Source organism: Carassius auratus, chromosome 5 (assembly GCF_003368295.1).
Source record: "Carassius auratus strain Wakin chromosome 5, ASM336829v1, whole genome shotgun sequence".
In the NCBI taxonomy this organism is placed as follows: Eukaryota; Metazoa; Chordata; class Actinopteri; order Cypriniformes; family Cyprinidae; genus Carassius; species Carassius auratus.
In genome coordinates, this window is record NC_039247.1 from 10,594,445 (window position 1) to 10,616,726 (window position 22,282).

Below are 22,282 nucleotides of genomic sequence, written 5' to 3' on the forward strand. Positions count from 1 at the left end.
TCTATCAACTGTAGATCACATTTTTAATATTGTAACAATTTATTTGGGGGAAGTCGTGGCCTAATGGTTAGAGAGTCGGACTTGCAATCGAAGGGTTGTGAGTTCTAGTCTCGGGCCAGCAGGAATTGTGGGTGAGGGAAGTGCATGTACATTGCTCTCTCCACTTTCAATACCATGACTGAGGTGCCCTTGAGCAAGGCATCGAATCCCCAACTGCTCCCCGGGCGCCACAGCATAAATGGCTGCCTACTGCTCCGGGTGTGTGTTCACAGTGTGTGTGTGTGTTCACTGCTCTGTGTGTGTGCACTTTGGATGGGTTAATGCATATTTTGAATAATGGGTTTTGGAGGCTCGTTTACTCTTTGTGTTGACATTTACTCATACTAGGTTAACAGAGTTTTCTATATCCCTCACAGATCCCTTGCCGTAGAGAGACTTGTGCAAGAAACATCCAGCGCTGCAAGACTGAGGTAAGTCCTACTTCTACCTCTATATACTTGATAAGATCCACTTTATTATCACTGTCTTAGTGTTACAGTTATTTTTGACCGGTCCTTTTAAAATAACACACCTGTTTACATCAAGACATTTGTAGATCCAAAAGGGCAGCTTAACGCAAGCGTCAGCATGTTAAACTCTGTAACTGTAACCTGTCTAGTTGTTCCTCCATGAGTGAAAGCCCATTTGTATTCATCTGCATGTACATTGGCCGTGTCCTCAATCACTGTGTGCTCCAGCAGTTTAAAGCTTGTCAATATTCATCTCATCAGTGCTCCCACTCTCCCTCAGCGCTTAGCAGCCTCTTAAAGGGAAAGTTATGGCTCTTTATAGCCTTCTTAGATGGTAAGACTATACTCTTATACATCATGTATTAGATGCATTTGGATGTACACTAGCTGGAAGAAGTTAAGTGTGTCACTTAATTGTTTAGTAGCCAAACCTGTCTTTGCTGGTTATCTGGCTGGCTTAACCACTACTAGAGTAATAAATATTGATTTTAGCCTTCTTTTTATCCAACATGTGCTTGCAGAGGGTGTTTTAGTTTTTAGTGTTTCACAATCATAAGACAACTGACAGTTTAGTAAATGTATGAACAAAAATGGAAGTGTGTTTAGCCATTAGTATTTTCAAAGACAAAAAAAAAAAAGGTTTTAATCAGTCATTTATATATTTTGCTGTAGTTTATCAGTAGGACATATCTGTTTACATTTCCAAACATTCCTTCTGTCATTAATTATAATAATCCAATGAGATTTTTGTTTGCACAAGGAGTCTGACAACAGCCAGGGGTCCACACAGAGATCTGATCTCCATCTGGAGTAACAAGAAAAACTGAAAAAACTGAGACAGGCTCAGTACAGATGAACTGTGGCACCGACTCAAAGATGCTTGAAGAAACCTACAGTACCTGCACAGCTACATTACTGTGAAAAGTCATTTAACTCCAGATGGACTGGATGATGATGATGATGATGATGATGAGATCAGATCTCTGTGTGGAGCACTGGCTGCTGTCAGACTCCTCACTGGATTATTACAATTAATGGCTAAAGGAAGGTTTGACACACTGAAACACTACAACAAAACAGAAATAACTGGCTTTTTTTTTTTTGGTGAAAAATAGTTACAATAGTATTATTATACTACTGATATTACTATTACTACTACTACTTCTAATAGGTTTAGTAATCTAGTTTTGCAGTCTATTTTTGTTCGTGGCTTTTAAGCATAAAACTGTCCATGTTGGCATCTGCCTAATTTGGCTTCTACCAAGTTGACAGATGGATGTAAGAGCATTTTTCTTCCCTTTTAAAAATTAAAAGTATTCATTTTGTTGTCCTACATATGAATGATCATATATAGTTGCATTTTATAATTTGCATGTACATTTTTAATTTTTTCAGCTTTCCATGACTCCATGATAATAGCACTTACTTGTTGAGAACCACTGTTGTTGACTGTAGAAAGTTGATGGGGACACACCATTCATTATTTTCTATTTCAAAGCACATCTTTCTCCCTGTGTTTAGTCAAGCGATAGTTTGCTGTTTATCTTGTCTAATAGCACACGGCTCCCGATCACCACCCACTGACTGATACAGCGCTAGAACCGTTTGGGCGCTGTTCTCTCACAGTTTGCTTCAAAGCTTTGGTGTTGAATTGAAGTGAGAGGAGGCAGAACGTGGGCATGGAGCATTGCAGTTGTTCACCTCTCCTCCTCCTGTTTTCCCTCTTCACATACAGTATCCTTCACTCTGCTCTGTGCGTTCCTCCTCATCCGGAGGGATTCGCTTTAACAGTCGCATAAATGAACTCTGCTTCCACGAGGATCCCTGCTAGAGCTCAGCTCTGCCAGTGCAGGAAGAAAGTGTGTGTGTGTGTGTTTGCTCACTAATGTCTCCTCACTGCATACAGATGTCTTGGATTGAAATGGATATCTAGCACCTGGGAGAACAATTGAAGCATCTGTGAATGCAAACTCACGCTCACACACTGAAAAACACGGTGTGAGTTAGATTCTCTTTAGCAGGAGCTGACAGGCCTGTCTGGATGAGGTTAGAAAGTCAGCTAAACTTGCTAGCTTAAACATGCTAGCCTACTATAGACAGAATTGGGAGAAATTGCAATGTTTAATATGACAGTCAAGCATAAGAAGTATTTAGTGTGAATTGAGCTAATGAAGCTAAATGTATTATTAAATTTTTTACATACAGATTTTGTAAAAAAGGTTTGATGTTGTTTGACGATAGCAAGTACTTACTGTTGGACACAAAGCAGGTATATTATTATGGTAGTAGCATAAAACTAAATAGCACCCACAAATACTGGGTTAAATAGATTTTAGATTCAACTTTGAACTGTGCGTCATCTGCCATCTTTGATTTTCTTTATATTACAGAGCTTGCCGCAAAGCATTCTGGTATTTCCTTTTTAACAATGGTGTGATGCTACCTTAGAATTTGGCCAAATTTTGGAGGGAGCATAATTAAGATGGCAAATCAAAATGGCTAGAATATGTGCACTTTTTAGTGTTACAGTCCTTTCATTCATTCACTGACAATAGTTTCAACACAATTTAGCCAAATTAATTATATTAAGATTTGCCCTACTTTTTAAAACATTAACATAGAACTCTTTATGTTACCATTTTAATGAGGAAAAAATACAAGCAAACATTCATTGAACATGTGGTTCACCTAACACCCGATTGCATGAACAGGAAGAAATGCAGACAGATAGAAGTCATTTTAGTGCATTTAAGGCCTGTAGCATGTAACATAATTCTTTCACTTTCCATGGTTGTGAAAGTACATGTCTGGATGAGTCAAAGTCCTGATGAACCAAGAACTCTCTTCCGATGCCTCTCTGTTGTTATCAGATGGCCATCTGCCCAGGAGGAAGTGTAGTCTGAGGATTACAGTATTCTCTTTTAACTGTTCTGCTAGTCTGTGAACACACATTCACATGTATCTAAAGTGGCACAAATCTAATTTTATAGGCTATATATAATATGTTTTAGAGCTGGCGTATTTGTACACATTTAGAAAGTCAGCTGTGGGTTGCTACTACTCAGGAATGTTGTGTTTGTTGTCATGTACTTTAACACACTATCATAGTGTTTACAGTGAATGTAATCAGTGTTTATAGTGAAATGCTCCCGCACATGGTTTTGCTGAGCATGTTAGATTTTGACAAGCCAAGGGTGCGTGGCTGCCTTGTGGATGTGACACGCAGTCTCTGCTACACTGCGCTCTTGTATCATTTCATTTCAGATGCCGTTTAAAAAACAAAAAAAAATAAGAAATGACTTTATTTCCGAATGGATACTCAAATACTGTTGTTTTGAACTTTCTTTTCTTCAAAGAGTCTTAAAATATATTAAGTATAAATTATTTCTGAAGGATCATGTGACTCTGAGGTATGGAGTAATGGCTGCTTAAAATTCAGCTTTGTCGTCACAGGAATAAGTTACATTTTAAAACTTAATAAAATAGAAAGCAGTTATTTTAAATCGTAATAATGTTTCAAAATATTTCATTTTTTACTGTATTTTTGATCAAATAAATGCAGCCCTGGTGCACATAAGAGACTTGTTTCAACAGCTTGTCCCAGGAACAGCCCTGGCCTGAATCTTCTGGTAGCAGTGAGATAAAACTGCCCCGCTGCTGAGCCTGGCAGGAGTGCGGAAAGAGGGGCTCTTTGAACTCTGCGCTGGGAGACAGTGATGCTGGAATGAGTTTTGGAATCCTGGGATTGATCCTGGTGTGTTAGTGTTAAGGCCTTGCTCATGAATATTAAATAGCTTGTGTCAACATTGCCAGGTAGTCTTGCTAGACTGTCTAGTCATGTAACCTATTTAATATTCATGGGCCAAACCTTCACCATGTATTTATTCATAAAATCTCATTCTGTGCAGATACACTTTAGTTGTATATAGATGATTTGGCATTGAGATACAATATTAGATAAGCTTTATTTTCCTGTTTTAATAAACTGACTCACGTTTAGGATTGACAGATTTAGCAATCTAAGGTTAAAGTGATTGTGCCTATGGTTTCATTCAGTTTCACTGTCTCAGATTTTGTAGATATATGCATGCATATATATATTCAGCATAGGCCAACAAATCTTTTTAATATCAGCCATTCAAATTCAATTTAGTCTGGCCAGTTTTAAAGGCATCTGGGGCTTGGAGAAGAAAACCTCCCATGTTTGCCCTGAATATTGTGGGTAACCTTGAGCAATAGTATAATGTAGCGCGTCCCAAATATGTCAAATTGAGAGTGGCTCCCTTGACATTTGCGTTACAGTATTTTGCTCTGTTTCTAGAGCCTGTCTCATGCCTCAGTCTCTCCAGCCCACTGTAGGACAGAAGGATTTAGTTATGATGACATTTCTATTGTTCAGCTGCTCCTATGGTTATTCTCCATGCCCTCATCGAGGATTCTCTGAAATGGGTTGCATGTGAAACAAGACAATGGCAGTAAGAAATGAAGGGAGATGTGTGGAACGGTATTATGAGAGTGGATGAAGAAATTCATTCCTACGTCGTTCTCTTCTGCTTTCTATCACTCTTAGTTTCCATGTCGAGAGCTGTATTTTGTATTTCCACATCTCATATCTATAAAAAAGAGACTCCAGCAGATGTTCAGCACTGCTTTGATTCTCTCAGTATGAAGCAAGCAATATCTGATCATAAGAGAGACGTTGATGTAAGAGGAGAGCACAGTGGCCTCGCGGCCCGCAGACAGACAGACAGACAGGGATACCCGCTCAGTCTGTGCAAATTTTGGACACTTCAGCCAATGTGTGAACTATTTGCATAATCTCTCAGTCCCGATTAGCAGACATTTAGAAGATAAACATTTGACTGCCATAAATTGATTGATTTGGAGATTAATGTGGGTAAATGGGAACTTTGCATTTGATCTGTTGTTCTCAATTGACAGGAGCTTCATAAGAAGATGCTGGTGTTCTATGGGATTTATGTTATTGTAAAATGCGTATAAATGATTTGGGGAGATTTTTGGAGTGAAATATGTGACCGTGTTAGCTTGGTTGATTAACAGAAGTGTTTTCTGTTACCAAATATGTCTTGTCTTTTTTATATATGCTTTTTTAATGTATTTTATGTGATTTTAAATGTATTTTAAATGTATTCTAATTGGAAATTACAATTGTACAAATATTTGTTTACAGTTACTTTACATTTCTAATAATATTTTTATATACACTCACTGCCATTCGAAAGCTTGGGTGTTAAGATGCTTCTATACTTAAATACTCTGTAACATTCTCTCCTTTTCTTCGTCTTGAATCTTCGTTTTGTTTATGATAGTATATTTTACTGTTTCATGAACTGATATCATTTGCCGTTTGGGTTCAGGATCCTGTAATGTTCCAAATGATTTGTTAGCTTTCTGAAGCTCGGTTGCAGTGGGGTTGAGTCTGACTCTGCAGTGTGTTAATCAATAGGCCTCGGGCAGTCAACTGTGTGTATGGATGGAGGAAAAGACTCTCTCATTGTCTAATTCTTCCACAAACAAACCCCAGAAAGACAGATAGATAGATTATTTCAGTCTAAAGGCTCTGAGGGAAATAGGATGCATATACACGCGCGCGCACACACACACACACGTCTGTGGGTACAAAGCAGTTCTTGTTCACAGTGGAGATTCCTAATTATCTCCCGTCTGAAGAAATTGGGCTCCCTGAGAAACACAATTTTTTTTTTCAATTAGCTGGTCATGTTTGGATGACTTCATTGGCACCTTGCTGTCAGTGATATTCACACCCGCCACACACTTAATGTCAGAAGAATGCCATGGAGAGCATGATCAAGGCCTAACTGACCCTCATTAGAGTCCGAAATGAAGTCGAGGACTTATAATGTTCACACAGAGCCTTTCATTTTTCTACTTGTTTAAGAAGGATGAGGAATGAGAGCAATGAAATTTGATTGGATGAAAATATAATATCAATTATGTGGTTACACTTCAAGTATTGTTTTTATAAAAGTTTTTTTTTTGTCTTTTATAGTTGCTGTTATTTATTCATTGTCAGTGCAACAAAGTTGAGCAGAGTTTAATGATACGGCAACCTCTAAACCTTTTTGACTCAAAGGATCTGTTATTATAAATATCATTATAATTTACAATTATTATAACATTTTACAGATAAGTACAAAAAAAAATGGCAGAAATTAATATATAAAAAACTCCACAAAATTTACTACAATTAATTTCTAAACATATTTGATAACAACGTGGCTGTTCTCTGACACAAATCATCCACTATCAGAAATCATCTGGTGTCATATGTTTTTAACAAAACCTTGGAGTGTTGATATAGTAAATGAATTAACAACAATTAATTTTGCTTTCAAGAAATATGTACTTGAATAAAAACAATAGGGAGTGAGGGGAAAAAGACATTTGATTTCAGTTTATATCTTTATTGTTTGTTTTTAGCATTTTAACAAAGTTCAGTTGTTTAAGTATTTTTATAATTGATGTAATAATGAATTAACGTTTAACTGTACCCAGAGGCATCCTAGGTGTATACGACTTTCTTCTTTCAGATGAATCCAGTTGGAGTTATATTAAAAATTGTCTTTGATCCTTCAAGCTGTTTAATATCACTCAGGGGGTGTGGCATGCATCAGTCCAGAAGAAGTCAAATAAAAAGCACTCATCCATAAAGAAAAGTGTCTCACACATCTCCGGGGGTGAACAAAGGCCTCATGTGGCAAAACGATACATTTTTGTAAAAAAAAAAAAAATCCATAATTCAAAACCTAATAATCAATCTTGCTTGTACTGACAGTTGCGCAAAAATACATCGATTCGCCACAGGAGGACTTTGTTCCCCCCCACCTCCAGAGCAGTGCGAGAGACTTATTTTTATGGATGGCCTCTTTTTATTTGACTTCTTTTGGACTGATGCATGCAACACCCGCTGAGTGCTATTAAACAGCTTGAAAGGTCAAGACTTTTTTTTATATAACTCCGACTCGGATTCGTCTGAAAGAAGAAAGTCATATACATCTAGGATGCACGGGGGTGAGTAAAACACAGCTTAATTTTTATTTTTGGGTGAACTAATGATTTAAGTAATCCTAGGTCCTGCTTTAAGCTTGGTTGAGGCTACAGTGGGCCCCAGGCTGCCTGATGAGAACCATTGCTTTAAGGGAAGTCAGTCCATTGAGCAGCGATCTGGTCAACGTTCAGTACTTGTATTCTTGAATGAGGAAAGACCAAAATCTGTGTAACCGTTTGACGAAATTATATTTCAGTTACAAACTCTTTGTCTCTTCCTTCCTCTCTATATCTCTCTGTATAGCCACAGCTTCCTGTAACTGCAAGCCGATATTGGTGGTGGAACATTTAATGCAAAACTCCCCCACACCCCTCCTCCCTGCCTCCAAGCTCCTCCTACTCCATCTTCATGGCGATGAGCAGTGATCCTGGTTGCATGGGGGCGGACCCTGACCCAGACTTCTCCCAGACCAATGAGATGACTGACAAGATGTCTGCAGTGTCGCTAAGATCCAATACCTCTTCCAGTTTAGTGAAGAATGGGACAGGTGTTAAGAAAGCTCCGCCCAAGAGGCCAAACCTGTCAGGCAGGAAGATGTCATTGCAGGAGAGAGGAACGTACGTGTCTTCTGGGAGCGGGGCTGACCGCTATTCCCGTATAGCCAGACAGCCAACCATCGAGTCCAAACGAGTGTCCATCTCCGACTCGCAGGTGAGAAACATGTTCAAATCTTCTGGAATTAGAACTGCTGGCTGATATATTAGTCGACCGCTACTGATTAGTTTTGGATTGATTTGCACTATCAAGTCTTTAATAGTTATTGACATCTGGTCACACCTGACTGGTTTTATACTATTAAATCCTCTCTTACATAGCATGAGGAGCTTGGTGTGTGTGTGTGTGTGTGTGTGTGTGTGTGTGTGTGTGTTTGAAGCAAAACTCATTTCCTGTGATTAGTATCCAGGTCACGTGGTGACCCATACAGCCAAACTTTAATAAGGCTTTTTTCATTCATACACAGCCTCAGCACCCTCCCCCTCCTAATAACCTTCTACTATAAATGAATATCTTTGTTCTGACCTGTAGAGATGAGATGTTTGGCTGTGTGTGTGTGTGTGTGTTAATGGGGCTCGAGTCTGTCTGAGGGCTGAGACATTGATCTTCTCTCTGTAGTGAATCTGCAGTGTGAAAGGCTCTCTGCTCTGAGAGGAGCATCAGCTGGATGTGTTCTTCTCAAAGACTCTTAGCACTTAAAGCCATTTATCATTTATCATTGATGTCGTTTGAATCTTTTTAATGTACGTTCATACTGGAGTACTTAAATGATACATTTCGGTTTACTAAAGGTCTGTCATTATGTACTTACCCTCATGTCATTTTAAACTCATTTGACTTTTTCCATGGAACACTTTTTTAAATTATTTGTTTACAAATCAAAGAGTCATCCAGTTGAGTCGGTAAGTTGCCATTAATAAGTGCATTTACATGCATTTTTAAGCTTAATTTCAGTCAGACTCAAGCAATTATTTGTCCTTTTTTTTTAAATGTCATAAAACTGCTTTAGACCCAGTCTGACCATATCAGTCTGTTTTGTGAAGTCAGTTGAACAGACCTAGATATTGTGATTCTAGCTTATTTTGATGTCTATGGCGATATGGACTGCTTTTGGCAGTTTGTATTTATTGTAATTGCATTGATAAGGGTAACTAGTGTGTTGTCAAAATAACATTTGCTGTTCCACAGAAGAAAGATAGTCATATGGGTTTAAAATGACATGAGGCTAAGTAAAGTAAAAGTTTCTAGATAAACTAATTCTTTAACCCAGTTTAGTTTGTTTTGCAGGTCTTGTCTGGTTTAATAAGGTCTCCCAGCATTGGTGTTTAACTGATCTAGCTGACCAACCAGCTGATCTTTCAGACTGACTAACAGACTAACAGTTAATATGTGCCCCAAACCCTCTAAAGTTAGCAACCCAGATCAGTTTGTCCAGGCTGGGAGACTTGCAAACCACCTTAGGGGGAGAAAAAAAGAGAGAAAGAGACATTATTTGGGGATAAATAAAGAAAAACGTATACACAGTAATTATGAAATAAAACAACATTTTTGTACTAGACAAGTGTGAAATGAATCTGGAAAAAATATGTTTTTGCCCCCCGCAGGCACCAACATCAATATAATGTCAGTTTGACGTTGGAGCCCATTGCATTTTGATTGAGAATGAAAATCGGGTTGACGTTAGTATTTGACATCAATTTGAAGTTGTTGTTGTTATTTTTTTTAAATGTTAGCTTAATGTTGGATTTTGGTTACTTTACAACACAACTTAAAAACAACAAAATATCAGCATCGGCTGATGACGGTATTGGAGACATTGCACTGCATTGAAATTTGGTCACCTGATATCACAACCAAAATTCTGTTGACATCTTTATTATCAATAAAAAGTGTGTAATGAACACTTTAGCACATATTCTTATGAAATCTGAAGAACTCAAACATTCCTCAGTCTTTTCTAAGGGTCTTATTGTTAATCTAATATCTCTGTACTCTTTGTTTTAGTGGCAGAATGGCTGCAGGCTCTGATTTGATCGCTGGTAGTTAGAGATAAAACAGCCTCATAAAACAGAGATTAGAGGAGCGCAGCGTACTGTATCTTTCCCACATTCTCACATGTTCTGTCATGATTTACGTTGCTGCCTGTGAGATGGTTATCACCGGTGGAAAGAGCTGTGAAGGAGAGCTTTACACTGATTTACTCTTACTGTTCTGCAGGGAAAATTACACCTGATAATGTTGTGTTTCACTAGTTTTACAATTTATTTTTTTCATTTAGTGGATGCAGCATCTTGAGGAAATATTACATTGCATCTCATTCCCTAACTATGGTCATGTTTGTACAAAAAAAAAAACTTGTGTACAAACATTTTCATGTATAAATTATAATAAGTGATTAATTGTACAACATGAATTGTAAACTACCGTTCATAAAGCTGTTGTCAGTATGATTTTTAAGTGGTTTTGAAAGTCTAATACAAAGAGTAAACAAAATAAAATTACATTGATCAAAAATACAATAAAACAGTAATACTGTGAAATATTATTACTATTTAAAGGGCACCTATAGTGCCCCTATTTACAAGATGTAATATTGGTCTTGGGTTTTCCCAGAATGAGTCAGCTCAAAATAACCCACGGATCATTTATTATAACATGTTGGGCCTTGTCTGAAAAAGAGCTCTTTTGGTGTGTATGACTTTAAATGCAAATGAGCTGCGTGTTCAGAGACTATCTGGGTGTATATTATACTAACTAATAACCCATACAATCACAATAATCCAGATCTATCAACATTAGAACCAGAGTAAGAATAAAGTGATATGCATCTCATCCGGTATTACACAATTATTAATAAATTAGACCGATTTTATATGGGTCATAATTGATTTTTCAGAGGTTGAGGTGTCCTGTTTCCTTCATTTCCTGAGACTATTTGTCATGTGATCCTGTTTCTAATGTTCCCAACCTCTCATTCTCTTCCTGATTCTCTCTCTCTCTCTCCTTCATTGTCTCTTTCCCTTCCTCCCAGCAGCTCCAGTCCCATATTTACTGTTTTCTGTTTTTACTGGACTCTACTGTTTTCTTTGACTTACAGGACAAGAAAAAAAAAAAAAGTCTGTGGTCCTGTCTCTCTATCTGTTGTCAGACTTCAGACAGCTGTCATGCACACTCTCGTCTCTGCTTTGACGCTCCAGCTGAAGTGTGAGCAGTAATGTGAGGCTGTTTTGTTTAAGGAACATGGAGTAGTCAAAGTAATTGACTGTCAGATTTCACATCACTGGATATTCCTCTTCCTCCCTCGCTTTTGCTCTTTCTCTGTCTCGGTTTCTTTTTCCCTATGGGATTTAAATCCTGCCATGATTCAAAACTGAAAATACAGTGCTGAAAGGTTGAAACTAAGTGTTCGAAAACTCAAAATCTTACAAAAAAAAGTTTCGCAAGTTCGAAAAATAAGATTTGCAAGCTTGCAAAATGTAAAAAAAATAAAAATATCTCTGCAAACATTATGTTGTTTTTGAGATTTCCTTCTTCAGAACTGCAAGTTTTTTTTACGATGTTGCGCAAAGAATTTTTCAGAGTTTCAAATTTGTCAGTGTTCTCCCACTGTATTAGATTGTTTTCCAGGTTTGAAACCTTGTAAATGGTGATCTGAAAAATGGTGTGCGAATGTGTGAAAAAAAGTTTTGAAACTCTGAAAACAGAGCTTTGCAGGCTTGCAAAGTGGTAAAAAAAATTTAATCTCTTCAAACATCATTTTGTTTTTGAGTTTTCCTTCTTCAGAAGTGCAACACTCTTTTTAATGGTGTTGTGCAATCATTTTTTCAGGGTTTCGAATTTGTCACTGTTCTCCTAGTGTATAGTTTGTTTTCAAGATTTGAAACTCTGTAAATAGTGATCTGAAAACTTGTGTGCAAATAGGTGAAAAAAAGTTTTGAAACTCTGAAAACAGAGGTTCGAAAGGGCGAAATTTATTACATGACATTACATTTGCCCTCCTATGCAGACTATTTTTTCAGAGCCGAGTTTACAACACCCACTTTGCGGAGATACGCTCACACAGTTGTGAGTTTGCGACTCACGTGATTTGTGGCAGTGTTGTCACGCAGCTCTGCTCTGAAACTCTGAAACTCAGACTAAGCGAAAATGAAGCTTCGCAACCTCGTAACAAAAAAAAAAGCCTGGAGGGAGGGCCTTCTGCTCTTGGCCAATGCTTTGCTGTCTGCTGACGTACAGTCCAATCACAAGTCGTATTTATCTGAAAGGTGGGATTGACCGACTGCTCCGCCAATGACAAAAGCGCACAGGATACGCAAACAGAGAATGCGCAGATTTCTGGCCACAAGACGTCCCGGATGGCTTGCGGTCTGGTTCTAAAATAAGGTTACCAACTTTTCGCTGGAATTCACCGTACAATTGCCATCAGTCTGCGTATAAATAACACGACTTTACACTTTCTAGTTGCGTGTAATGCATACGCCAAATGCCATTTTTGAGTGAATATGATACACCAATACTTCACATTAATTTCGGTGGAGAGCAGATGCGTCCAAATAACACGCATCATCTTCAGCGGCAGTGACGTCACCAGCGAGGATCGTCCAGTTCACCTGATGCGCGTACACCTTCAAACAGGTAAGCAAGGGTAAACATCTTTTTTTTCTTCTTCTTTTTGTAATGATATCACGTGGTTAACCGTATTGTTTTAATTATTTCATTATTTCTGCATCACGTTAGACAGGGTCGTGTTTTAAAGGGCAGTTTATGCTCAAATTATGGGTCAGGGGGCTGCTCAGCTAGCCTACCATTGTCATTAGCCTAAGCTAACCTGTAGGCCTACTGTATATAGACCTGTTGCAGTTTTAAATAAATAATGATGTGACATGGGTCTTCAGCTTTTAGACATGACTGATACAAGCACAATAAAGCACCCAACCCAATATCGCGTGATAATCGTGATCGTGTAAAAAGTCCACACATTTAGCATATTTTTACAATACTAGTCTAACTTTTCTTGACCACGTCATGTGTAGCCAATACACAGTAACTACAGCATATTTACCATGCTTCTCCTACTGTAACCGTAGTTTTACTGTGGTATTTGTAGTTACTAACGCACAATAACCACAACATTTACTGTACTATGGGTTTACCATAGTAACCATAGTTTTACTGTGGTATTTGTAGTTACTAACACACAATAACCACAGCACTTACCAGGATTTTACCACAGTAATTGTGTTTTTACTCTACACTATTTGTAAAGCACAGTAACCACTAAGTTTGCCATGCCTTTAATATCTTTTTGTGAAGTAATTGTAATTCATTCTTTTTTCTGTTTTGCAGTTACGTCGGATTACATGCTCCACAACAACCTGTAATCCAGCAGATCTTTAAAGAAGCCATCTCTTGTAAAATCTCTCTCTCTCTCTCTCTCTCTCTCTCTCTCTCTCTCTCTCTCTCTCTCTCTCGCTCTGCTAGAATTAACAGTTAACTTTAACTCCACGCTCCCAATGCTGATATTGAAGAAGCTGTCAAGGGGGCTGAACAAGTCCTTCAAAGGTTCAACCCCTCACAGGTAATGTTGAAGACTCTTAGTTATAACTGATTTGCTTTAATGAACGCATTCTTATATTATGTGTTAATCAAATATTTTGGTCACAGATCATTTTAACACACTGTCTCAACATGTTTATATTTCAGGAAGGCCTGTCATGAGATTTGAATTTGACCATCTTGTGCATTTATGAAGAAGACCAAAAGCTGCAAAGGCAAACACTTGCAATGGTACGTCTGTGCGTCTGAACACCTTGGCTGAACCTTACTGCAGATACATTTTTCTCAGCATTTGATGTTTCTTAAATTTTGGTTCACATAGCCTATCAGGAAGAACACTCAACAAAGAGCATGTTGTTGTAGTAATAATTCATACAATAATCATATTATATTGCACAAGCGTACTTGTACAAAATTCTACAACTTTTACTCCTACTGCCTGTTATTGGCTATTACCACAGCTCCCATCAGATTGTGCCCATTGTAAGAGTGTTTATATCATGAAGTTTAAATGAAGTCCATTGTATTCTTTATTAATCTTTACAAATTGGTGCCGCCTCTTCCTGTTTCAACAGTACATGATATCTGTCCACACCTCATAGTCTGCCTTTCTTTCTATGGTGATGTTACTGAACACATCTGTCTTAGAAGCAAGAGAATGGAAATCCTAGTTTAACTTTTCAAGTGCTACAAATCAGATCTTCAATGAATTTGGGCAAATCAGATCACTTAAAGCTGTTCACACAAAGACCAATAACTATAATGAGAAGTATTTTAGCATCCACGCCAACAGACAGTACTGTTCTCTTAAATCTCTTAAATGTTCCTCTCATTCTGTTAAATTTATACACAAAATTCTGCCTTTCTCACTTCATCTTTATCCTGTACTCCTTCACTCACACATTGTTTTATGCTCTGTTGTAAGGCAGAAACTGAGAGTTTGCATGATGGCATTTTCTCAGACGCTGAATCTGATGTGTACAGATGAACTCAGGAGCCTACTAGAGTTGCCAAGGAACTTGTGCTTGAAGTATATAATTATAACTGCTTTATTTATATTTTTAAACAACAATAATGATTAAACATGGGGTCAATAAATATTTTCTTGTTTTACAGCTGAAGACCAGAAACGCAAAGAAAATCAGTCAAGCCAGTCCTAAAGAAATGAGGAATGAACATGGACTTCTTGTGCCCCAAAAGAAAAGACAGAAAGGTGAAAAGTTTCACATTTCCATTTGTATGTCTGAATTCAATGCAGTTATGTGTGGTACAACATTGATGTTGATCTCTCAAAAGACTTTTCAAGTCAGCAGTTATAGTTTTTCACATATACATCTTTTTATAGCTCCTAGAATGAGCAAATCAGCTGTGCATCATCTCTGTGATTTGGGAAGGAAATGACTGAATATGGTGAGTACTGACACCTGCACCTGTATTCACCAACACTATTACTCTAGAATGGTTATTGCTGTTATTGCTGACTTATTGTTTTGTCTGTTTGTTTGAATTAAGATGGAGCCAGTTGATGAAGATATCAATTGAATGGCCACCGAGTGCATCACTGCTACCTGAACCCATCAGTTATCTGCTGTGAAGACTGCATTCACAAACCGCTCTACTGCGACAGCTCAGATGTTACGGCCTGTAAAAGTAAACATCACAGCAAAACAACGAGAGCTAGTTGTGGTGGGATTCTTTTGGCCAATATCCCCAACAAGAATCGATGTTAAGTCCAGTGCAACAATTATAAATAAAAATACTTTATATTGTTTATTGATTTACCATACCCTAAATACATGTTTTGTCTCTCCAGGACATCTAGACCAGGTGGAGTGTGAGGAGGACGGTCAGAGACTCCAGCCAGCCGAGCCATGGATTGCTCTCACTGTTACCATCAGGCAGACGTTATCACAGAACCTACACCAGCAGACAGTGAGACAAGTTCCTTTCACAGGCAATCAGACTGAACTGAACTCATACCAGTAAAACCATACACACCCCACCAACCTCATATGCCCTGCACTCTTATCAGTTATGCTGACTGGACTCAATATTATTATGCACCCTGACATTCTGTTTGCACTAATTCATACCGTGCTTTACTGCAGAGATGTATGTGTACTGTGATTATTATTGTTTTCAATTCATGCTCTCTGTATAGCATAATTTTTAACATATTGTTCTCTACCTGAATTGAGTCCCTTATATATGTATGTTGCATATATATATTCAGAATTTGTATTTCATATATATTCATGAATTAATTAATTTGTCATCCATACTGTCACGCTGCAGTCTGCACTCAAGACTTTCACCACCTGTATACTTGTGTTCATTGTATTTTGACAATAAAGACATTTGATTTAAATTAGTTACATGTCTTTTGTTCATCAGTTGTGCTGTAGGGTGCTGCATAACAACTGCAAAAAAATTTATGACATGGAAGATTATGATATGTCCAGGACATGGACAAGCAAGAAGAGGAAGAAAAGCAGGAGAGCTCTAAAAACTTGATGTGATTCTTTGGTGCTCAAGACATTTCACCATGCATGCATTTGCATGGCTTCATCTGATTAGAAAAACATGGTTTTAACATAACCCATTTTTAATATCGTAAAAATTAATTTATCATTTAATATCTTATTATGTTGTATCCTCCACTAAAGTACTGCACATGGTGTTGGATAATAAAGTAGGGTGAATATTCTATATTAAAAATGGTGTTTGGTAAATACACCATTTAATTTTGTAAACAATAGATAAATGTGTTTTAATTAAGAAATGAACATTTGGTTACATTAATGACATTCAGTTAGATGAAGGGCAGGCTGAAAGCTGCATTAGAAGATACTGCATGGACTATAATGCTGCAGGAATTTCATGCACAACTGAAGGTGATGGACAAGGGAAAGATCAACATGAATCCAGTACTGTATAATAAGCAAGATGAGCATGCACATTACTGATGTTTAGTACCCGAGGAGGACAAATATGAGGAGTATTTTACACAGAGACACAAATTAGCTCTTAATATTATGATTCTTTGCATTGCATGAATTGTATGGCTTTGCACTATAAACTACACACTCTCTGTACCTTGACTTACTGAATGACACATTGACACTGTGAAAGTACAATGAAGTGTCACAGTATGTATTGGTTGTTTTAATTGTTGTCTTTCTTTACTTTAAATACAGTATCCTTGCACCTGATGTAATTAAATATTTGGAGCCTATTCCAAATAGGCACTGATGTATATTTTTGTGGTTCTATTCTTATTCTAAGATAAACATGACTTACAACTTACATATTGGCTATTTGTCTTAAAAATTATGACTCAGCACAGTATTTTGTCCATGATGAGAAAAGGTATGTGTATGTTTTACTGCCCTTCCATCTTCAAGGGCCCAGTAGAGTCCCCTAGAAGAGCAAAAAAAAAAATGTAAATTTCAAATGGCTGTAAATCAAAGTCTGATTATAGTGTCAAAGAAAAAATTGGCAGGACAACTACTTATGCTATGCTAATTAGATAATGTTGGACAGAGTTTTCAAACATATATGGAAAGGTGGTATAAAGGTGTTTAAAAAAGTGCACTTAGTAAAATATCAAATTTCAGCCTGCCTCTTAAATATGTCATTAATGTTTACACAATGAACATGTTTAGATGACCCTTTGTTAAAATATATAGCATTTCCCCATTTTTTATTATTAAACATTTTAAATTACATTACCCATAAGCCTCTGCCATTCTATCGTTTGAACGCGACAAATATTAGCGTTGGTATTTGTAGTTTATTGGAGTTGTGCTTAGGGTTAGGGTTACGATCTCGGTAAAGAGGTAATTTTTCTCACGACATAGCAACAGTGCATTGTTAACTGAAGGTGTTACTGACGTAATAATTACAGTCAAACGGACTTTGCAACATTAAGCGGTTTTTAATTTGGGTTAAAAGATAGTCCAATCACAGCGAGTTCTGCGAGAGAAAAGGGAACATCAAAGCCAATGGCAACCCAGTTGAGCAGAGGCGTCACACTAACTTGTACATATATGGTCATTTATGCCGGGAGCTTCCGGGTTCCTGTAGTGAATGGACAGAAGCTGCAGTTACCCTGATGCAAGCAAGAAATACGTTGATTAAAGGTGTTTTTTTGTTTTGTGTTTTAACGAAGGCATAATGATTCCCATTGTATTGAATAGGCTACATTGTTTACAATAATATTAGTGTACAGTACTTAAACTCAAAAGTTTGCATATACTGTGTGAAAAATAAATGTCAAAATGTTTCATTTGCTTAAAAAAACACCTCTGAATATTATTTAAACACAATATTTTTCTACTACTCAATTTTCCTTCTGTAATATTTACAATGTATTTATAGTGTATTAAAGGTAAACAATTTATCACATCTACGTTTCCTGGAAATGGACCCTAAAAACTTGCCATTCTTAGATCCACCAGTTGAACTATAGGAATAGAAAACAAACAAACAAAAAACATCATGACATCAATCACTCATTGTCTAGTCATTTTACAGTGTTTATTGATATGTCAAACTTTTCCCATGTGTTTTTTTCCCAAACACAGTGCCCAGAACAGTCTCTCTCCAGTTTATTCCACTATGAAAAAAAAGTTGATAAAAAAAAATGCATAGAGGTAACTAAGTGAAAACAAACAAACAAAATCGCAACAGAAACTCCCTGCAAAAAACATAAGTTTAATATTCAAAAATAAAAAGGAAATTGGTTTACAAAAATCCTGACAAAAGATGCCAAAGAATAATCAAGGCTACAGTTAAACATATATTATTTTTTTCCCTTTATCAAACAAATAGGCAAAAATGATTAAGAACAATGATTCAATATTTTACAATTATCACCTTTAAAAATATATATCCTGTAATCATTGTTTGCTTCTATTGTGAATAAATGCAAAACAAATAAATGGTTAATAATAATAATAATAATAATAATTATTATTATTATTATTATTATTATGTGTGTGTGTGTGTGTATATATATATATATATATATATATATATATATATATATATATATATATATATATATATATAGTGAGAGTGACAGGAGTGCTTATAGTAGAGATGGGAGTGATGAATGTAGAGGAAAAATTTATACAAGCAGAAATGTTAAGACTGGAAGTTGGCAGTAAAGGACTGAGAGCAGATGTGTCACACAAGAGAGGAAGATCTGGAAGCTTTTGAATGGGCTGATATTGTGAAGAGCTGATGAAGAATGATTAAGTAATCTGTGAGAAATCCTGCAAGAAGAAACAAAGATAATTTATCACATGATGAACAACAAAAACCCTGACAACAACAAATGGCAGAATACAACATACTGTAACTGCAGTGTGCACAACAGTAAACAGAGACTACGTTTACATGCAGCCAATAACCCATTAAAAACCGGGATATTAGCAATAACCCGGTCGCGCACGGCCATGTAAACACCGGCAAAAACCCGGATTATGGTTATATTTAAAAACCGGGATATTATACCTGGGGTACACCTTTTCTAACCCGAATATTTGGTCTTGTAAACGCGTTTCGGCATATCCCCATCAAAATGTGTGTTCTGCGCATTTTCTATTCACAAGGAATCTTGGTCTTTTGAGTCTTTGGATACAGGAAGAAGAATCGGAAATGACGCATATTGTGTATTACGTCCAGACGCTAACCGTGCGTCGCTGTTTACATCGGGATATATGAATGTTTCAGAAACCCAAATAGTGACCTTAACCCGACCATAACCCAAATTTTAACAGCATGTAAACGTAGTCAGAGAAGTATCTTCTGTTGGTGTGGATGCTAAAATACTTCTCATTATAGTTATTGGTCTTTGTGTGAACAGCTTTAAGTGATCTGATTTGCCCAAATTCATTGAAGATCTGATTTGTAGCACTTGAAAAGTTAAACTAGGATTTCCATTCTCTTGCTTCTAAGACAGATGTGTTCAGTAACATCACCATAGAAAGAAAGGCAGACTATGAGGTGTGGACAGATATCATGTACTGTTGAAACAGGAAGAGGCGGCACCAATTTGTAAAGATTAATAAAGAATACAATGGACTTCATTTAAACTTCATGATATAAACACTCTTACAATGGGCACAATCTGATGGGAGCTGTGGTAATAGCCAATAACAGGCAGTAGGAGTAAAAGTTGTAGAATTTTGTACAAGTACGCTTGTGCAATATAATATGATTATTGTATGAATTATTACTACAACAACATGCTCTTTGTTGAGTGTTCTTCCTGATAGGCTATGTGAACCAAAATTTAAGAAACATCAAATGCTGAGAAAAATGTATCTGCAGTAAGGTTCAGCCAAGGTGTTCAGACGCACAGACGTACCATTGCAAGTGTTTGCCTTTGCAGCTTTTGGTCTTCTTCATAAATGCACAAGATGGTCAAATTCAAATCTCATGACAGGCCTTCCTGAAATATAAACATGTTGAGACAGTGTGTTAAAATGATCTGTGACCAAAATATTTGATTAACACATAATATAAGAATGCGTTCATTAAAGCAAATCAGTTATAACTAAGAGTCTTCAACATTACCTGTGAGGGGTTGAACCTTTGAAGGACTTGTTCAGCCCCCTTGACAGCTTCTTCAATATCAGCATTGGGAGCGTGGAGTTAAAGTTAACTGTTAATTCTAGCAGAGCGAGAGAGAGAGAGAGAGAGAGAGAGAGAGAGAGAGAGAGAGAGAGAGAGAGAGATTTTACAAGAGATGGCTTCTTTAAAGATCTGCTGGATTACAGGTTGTTGTGGAGCATGTAATCCGACGTAACTGCAAAACAGAAAAAAGAATGAATTACAATTACTTCACAAAAAGATATTAAAGGCATGGCAAACTTAGTGGTTACTGTGCTTTACAAATAGTGTAGAGTAAAAACACAATTACTGTGGTAAAATCCTGGTAAGTGCTGTGGTTATTGTGTGTTAGTAACTACAAATACCACAGTAAAACTATGGTTACTATGGTAAACCCATAGTACAGTAAATGTTGTGGTTATTGTGCGTTAGTAACTACAAATACCACAGTAAAACTACGGTTACAGTAGGAGAAGCATGGTAAATATGCTGTAGTTACTGTGTATTGGCTACACATGACGTGGTCAAGAAAAGTTAGACTAGTATTGTAAAAATATGCTAAATGTGTGGACTTTTTACACGATCACGATTATCACGCGATATTGGGTTGGGTGCTTTATTGTGCTTGTATCAGTCATGTCTAAAAGCTGAAGACCCATGTCACATCATTATTTATTTAAAACTGCAACAGGTCTATATACAGTAGGCCTACAGGTTAGCTTAGGCTAATGACAATGGTAGGCTAGCTGAGCAGCCCCCTGACCCATAATTTGAGCATAAACTGCCCTTTAAAACACGACCCTGTCTAACGTGATGCAGAAATAATGAAATAATTAAAACAATACGGTTAACCACGTGATATCATTACAAAAAGAAGAAGAAAAAAAAGATGTTTACCCTTGCTTACCTGTTTGAAGGTGTACGCGCATCAGGTGAACTGGACGATCCTCGCTGGTGACGTCACTGCCGCTGAAGATGATGCGTGTTATTTGGACGCATCTGCTCTCCACCGAAATTAATGTGAAGTATTGGTGTATCATATTCACTCAAAAATGGCATTTGGCGTATGCATTACACGCAACTAGAAAGTGTAAAGTCGTGTTATTTATACGCAGACTGATGGCAATTGTACGGTGAATTCCAGCGAAAAGTTGGTAACCTTATTTTAGAACCAGACCGCAAGCCATCCGGGACGTCTTGTGGCCAGAAATCTGCGCATTCTCTGTTTGCGTATCCTGTGCGCTTTTGTCATTGGCGGAGCAGTCGGTCAATCCCACCTTTCAGATAAATACGACTTGTGATTGGACTGTACGTCAGCAGACAGCAAAGCATTGGCCAAGAGCAGAAGGCCCTCCCTCCAGGCTTTTTTTTTTGTTACGAGGTTGCGAAGCTTCATTTTCGCTTAGTCTGAGTTTCAGAGTTTCAGAGCAGAGCTGCGTGACAACACTGCCACAAATCACGTGAGTCGCAAACTCACAACTGTGTGAGCGTATCTCCGCAAAGTGGGTGTTGTAAACTCGGCTCTGAAAAAATAGTCTGCATAGGAGGGCAAATGTAATGTCATGTAATAAATTTCGCCCTTTCGAACCTCTGTTTTCAGAGTTTCAAAACTTTTTTTCACCTATTTGCACACAAGTTTTCAGATCACTATTTACAGAGTTTCAAATCTTGAAAACAAACTATACACTAGGAGAACAGTGACAAATTCGAAACCCTGAAAAAATGATTGCACAACACCATTAAAAAGAGTGTTGCACTTCTGAAGAAGGAAAACTCAAAAACAAAATGATGTTTGAAGAGATTAAATTTTTTTTACCACTTTGCAAGCCTGCAAAGCTCTGTTTTCAGAGTTTCAAAACTTTTTTTCACACATTCGCACACCATTTTTCAGATCACCATTTACAAGGTTTCAAACCTGGAAAACAATCTAATACAGTGGGAGAACACTGACAAATTTGAAACTCTGAAAAATTCTTTGCGCAACATCGTAAAAAAAACTTGCAGTTCTGAA

At 37.2% G+C, this 22,282-nt stretch overlaps 1 protein-coding gene and 1 long non-coding RNA gene across 6 annotated transcripts in view; both read left to right on the top strand.

The window, feature by feature from the left end:
• LOC113074853 (calcium/calmodulin-dependent protein kinase kinase 1-like) overlaps positions 1-22,282 on the top strand; it is a 72,660-nt gene that overhangs the window by 20,760 nt on the left and 29,618 nt on the right. For all 4 annotated transcript variants that reach the window (XM_026247584.1, XM_026247598.1, XM_026247593.1 and 1 more), the window contains exons 2-3: positions 417-470; positions 7,843-8,250. In XM_026247584.1, coding sequence (XP_026103369.1) covers positions 7,948-8,250 — 303 coding nt within the window. In that variant the 5' untranslated portion in view covers positions 417-470; positions 7,843-7,947. The remainder of the gene's footprint in view (positions 1-416; positions 471-7,842; positions 8,251-22,282) is intronic.
• Positions 13,816-16,021, top strand: LOC113074901 (uncharacterized). Of its 2 annotated transcripts, none has more exons than XR_003280851.1 (6): positions 13,816-13,881; positions 14,576-14,680; positions 14,767-14,863; positions 14,996-15,060; positions 15,163-15,375; positions 15,464-16,021. It is a non-coding gene; the product is annotated as an uncharacterized LOC113074901 (long non-coding RNA). The 2 variants fall into 2 exon arrangements; XR_003280852.1 differs by having other exon boundaries at positions 13,821-13,881; positions 14,580-14,680.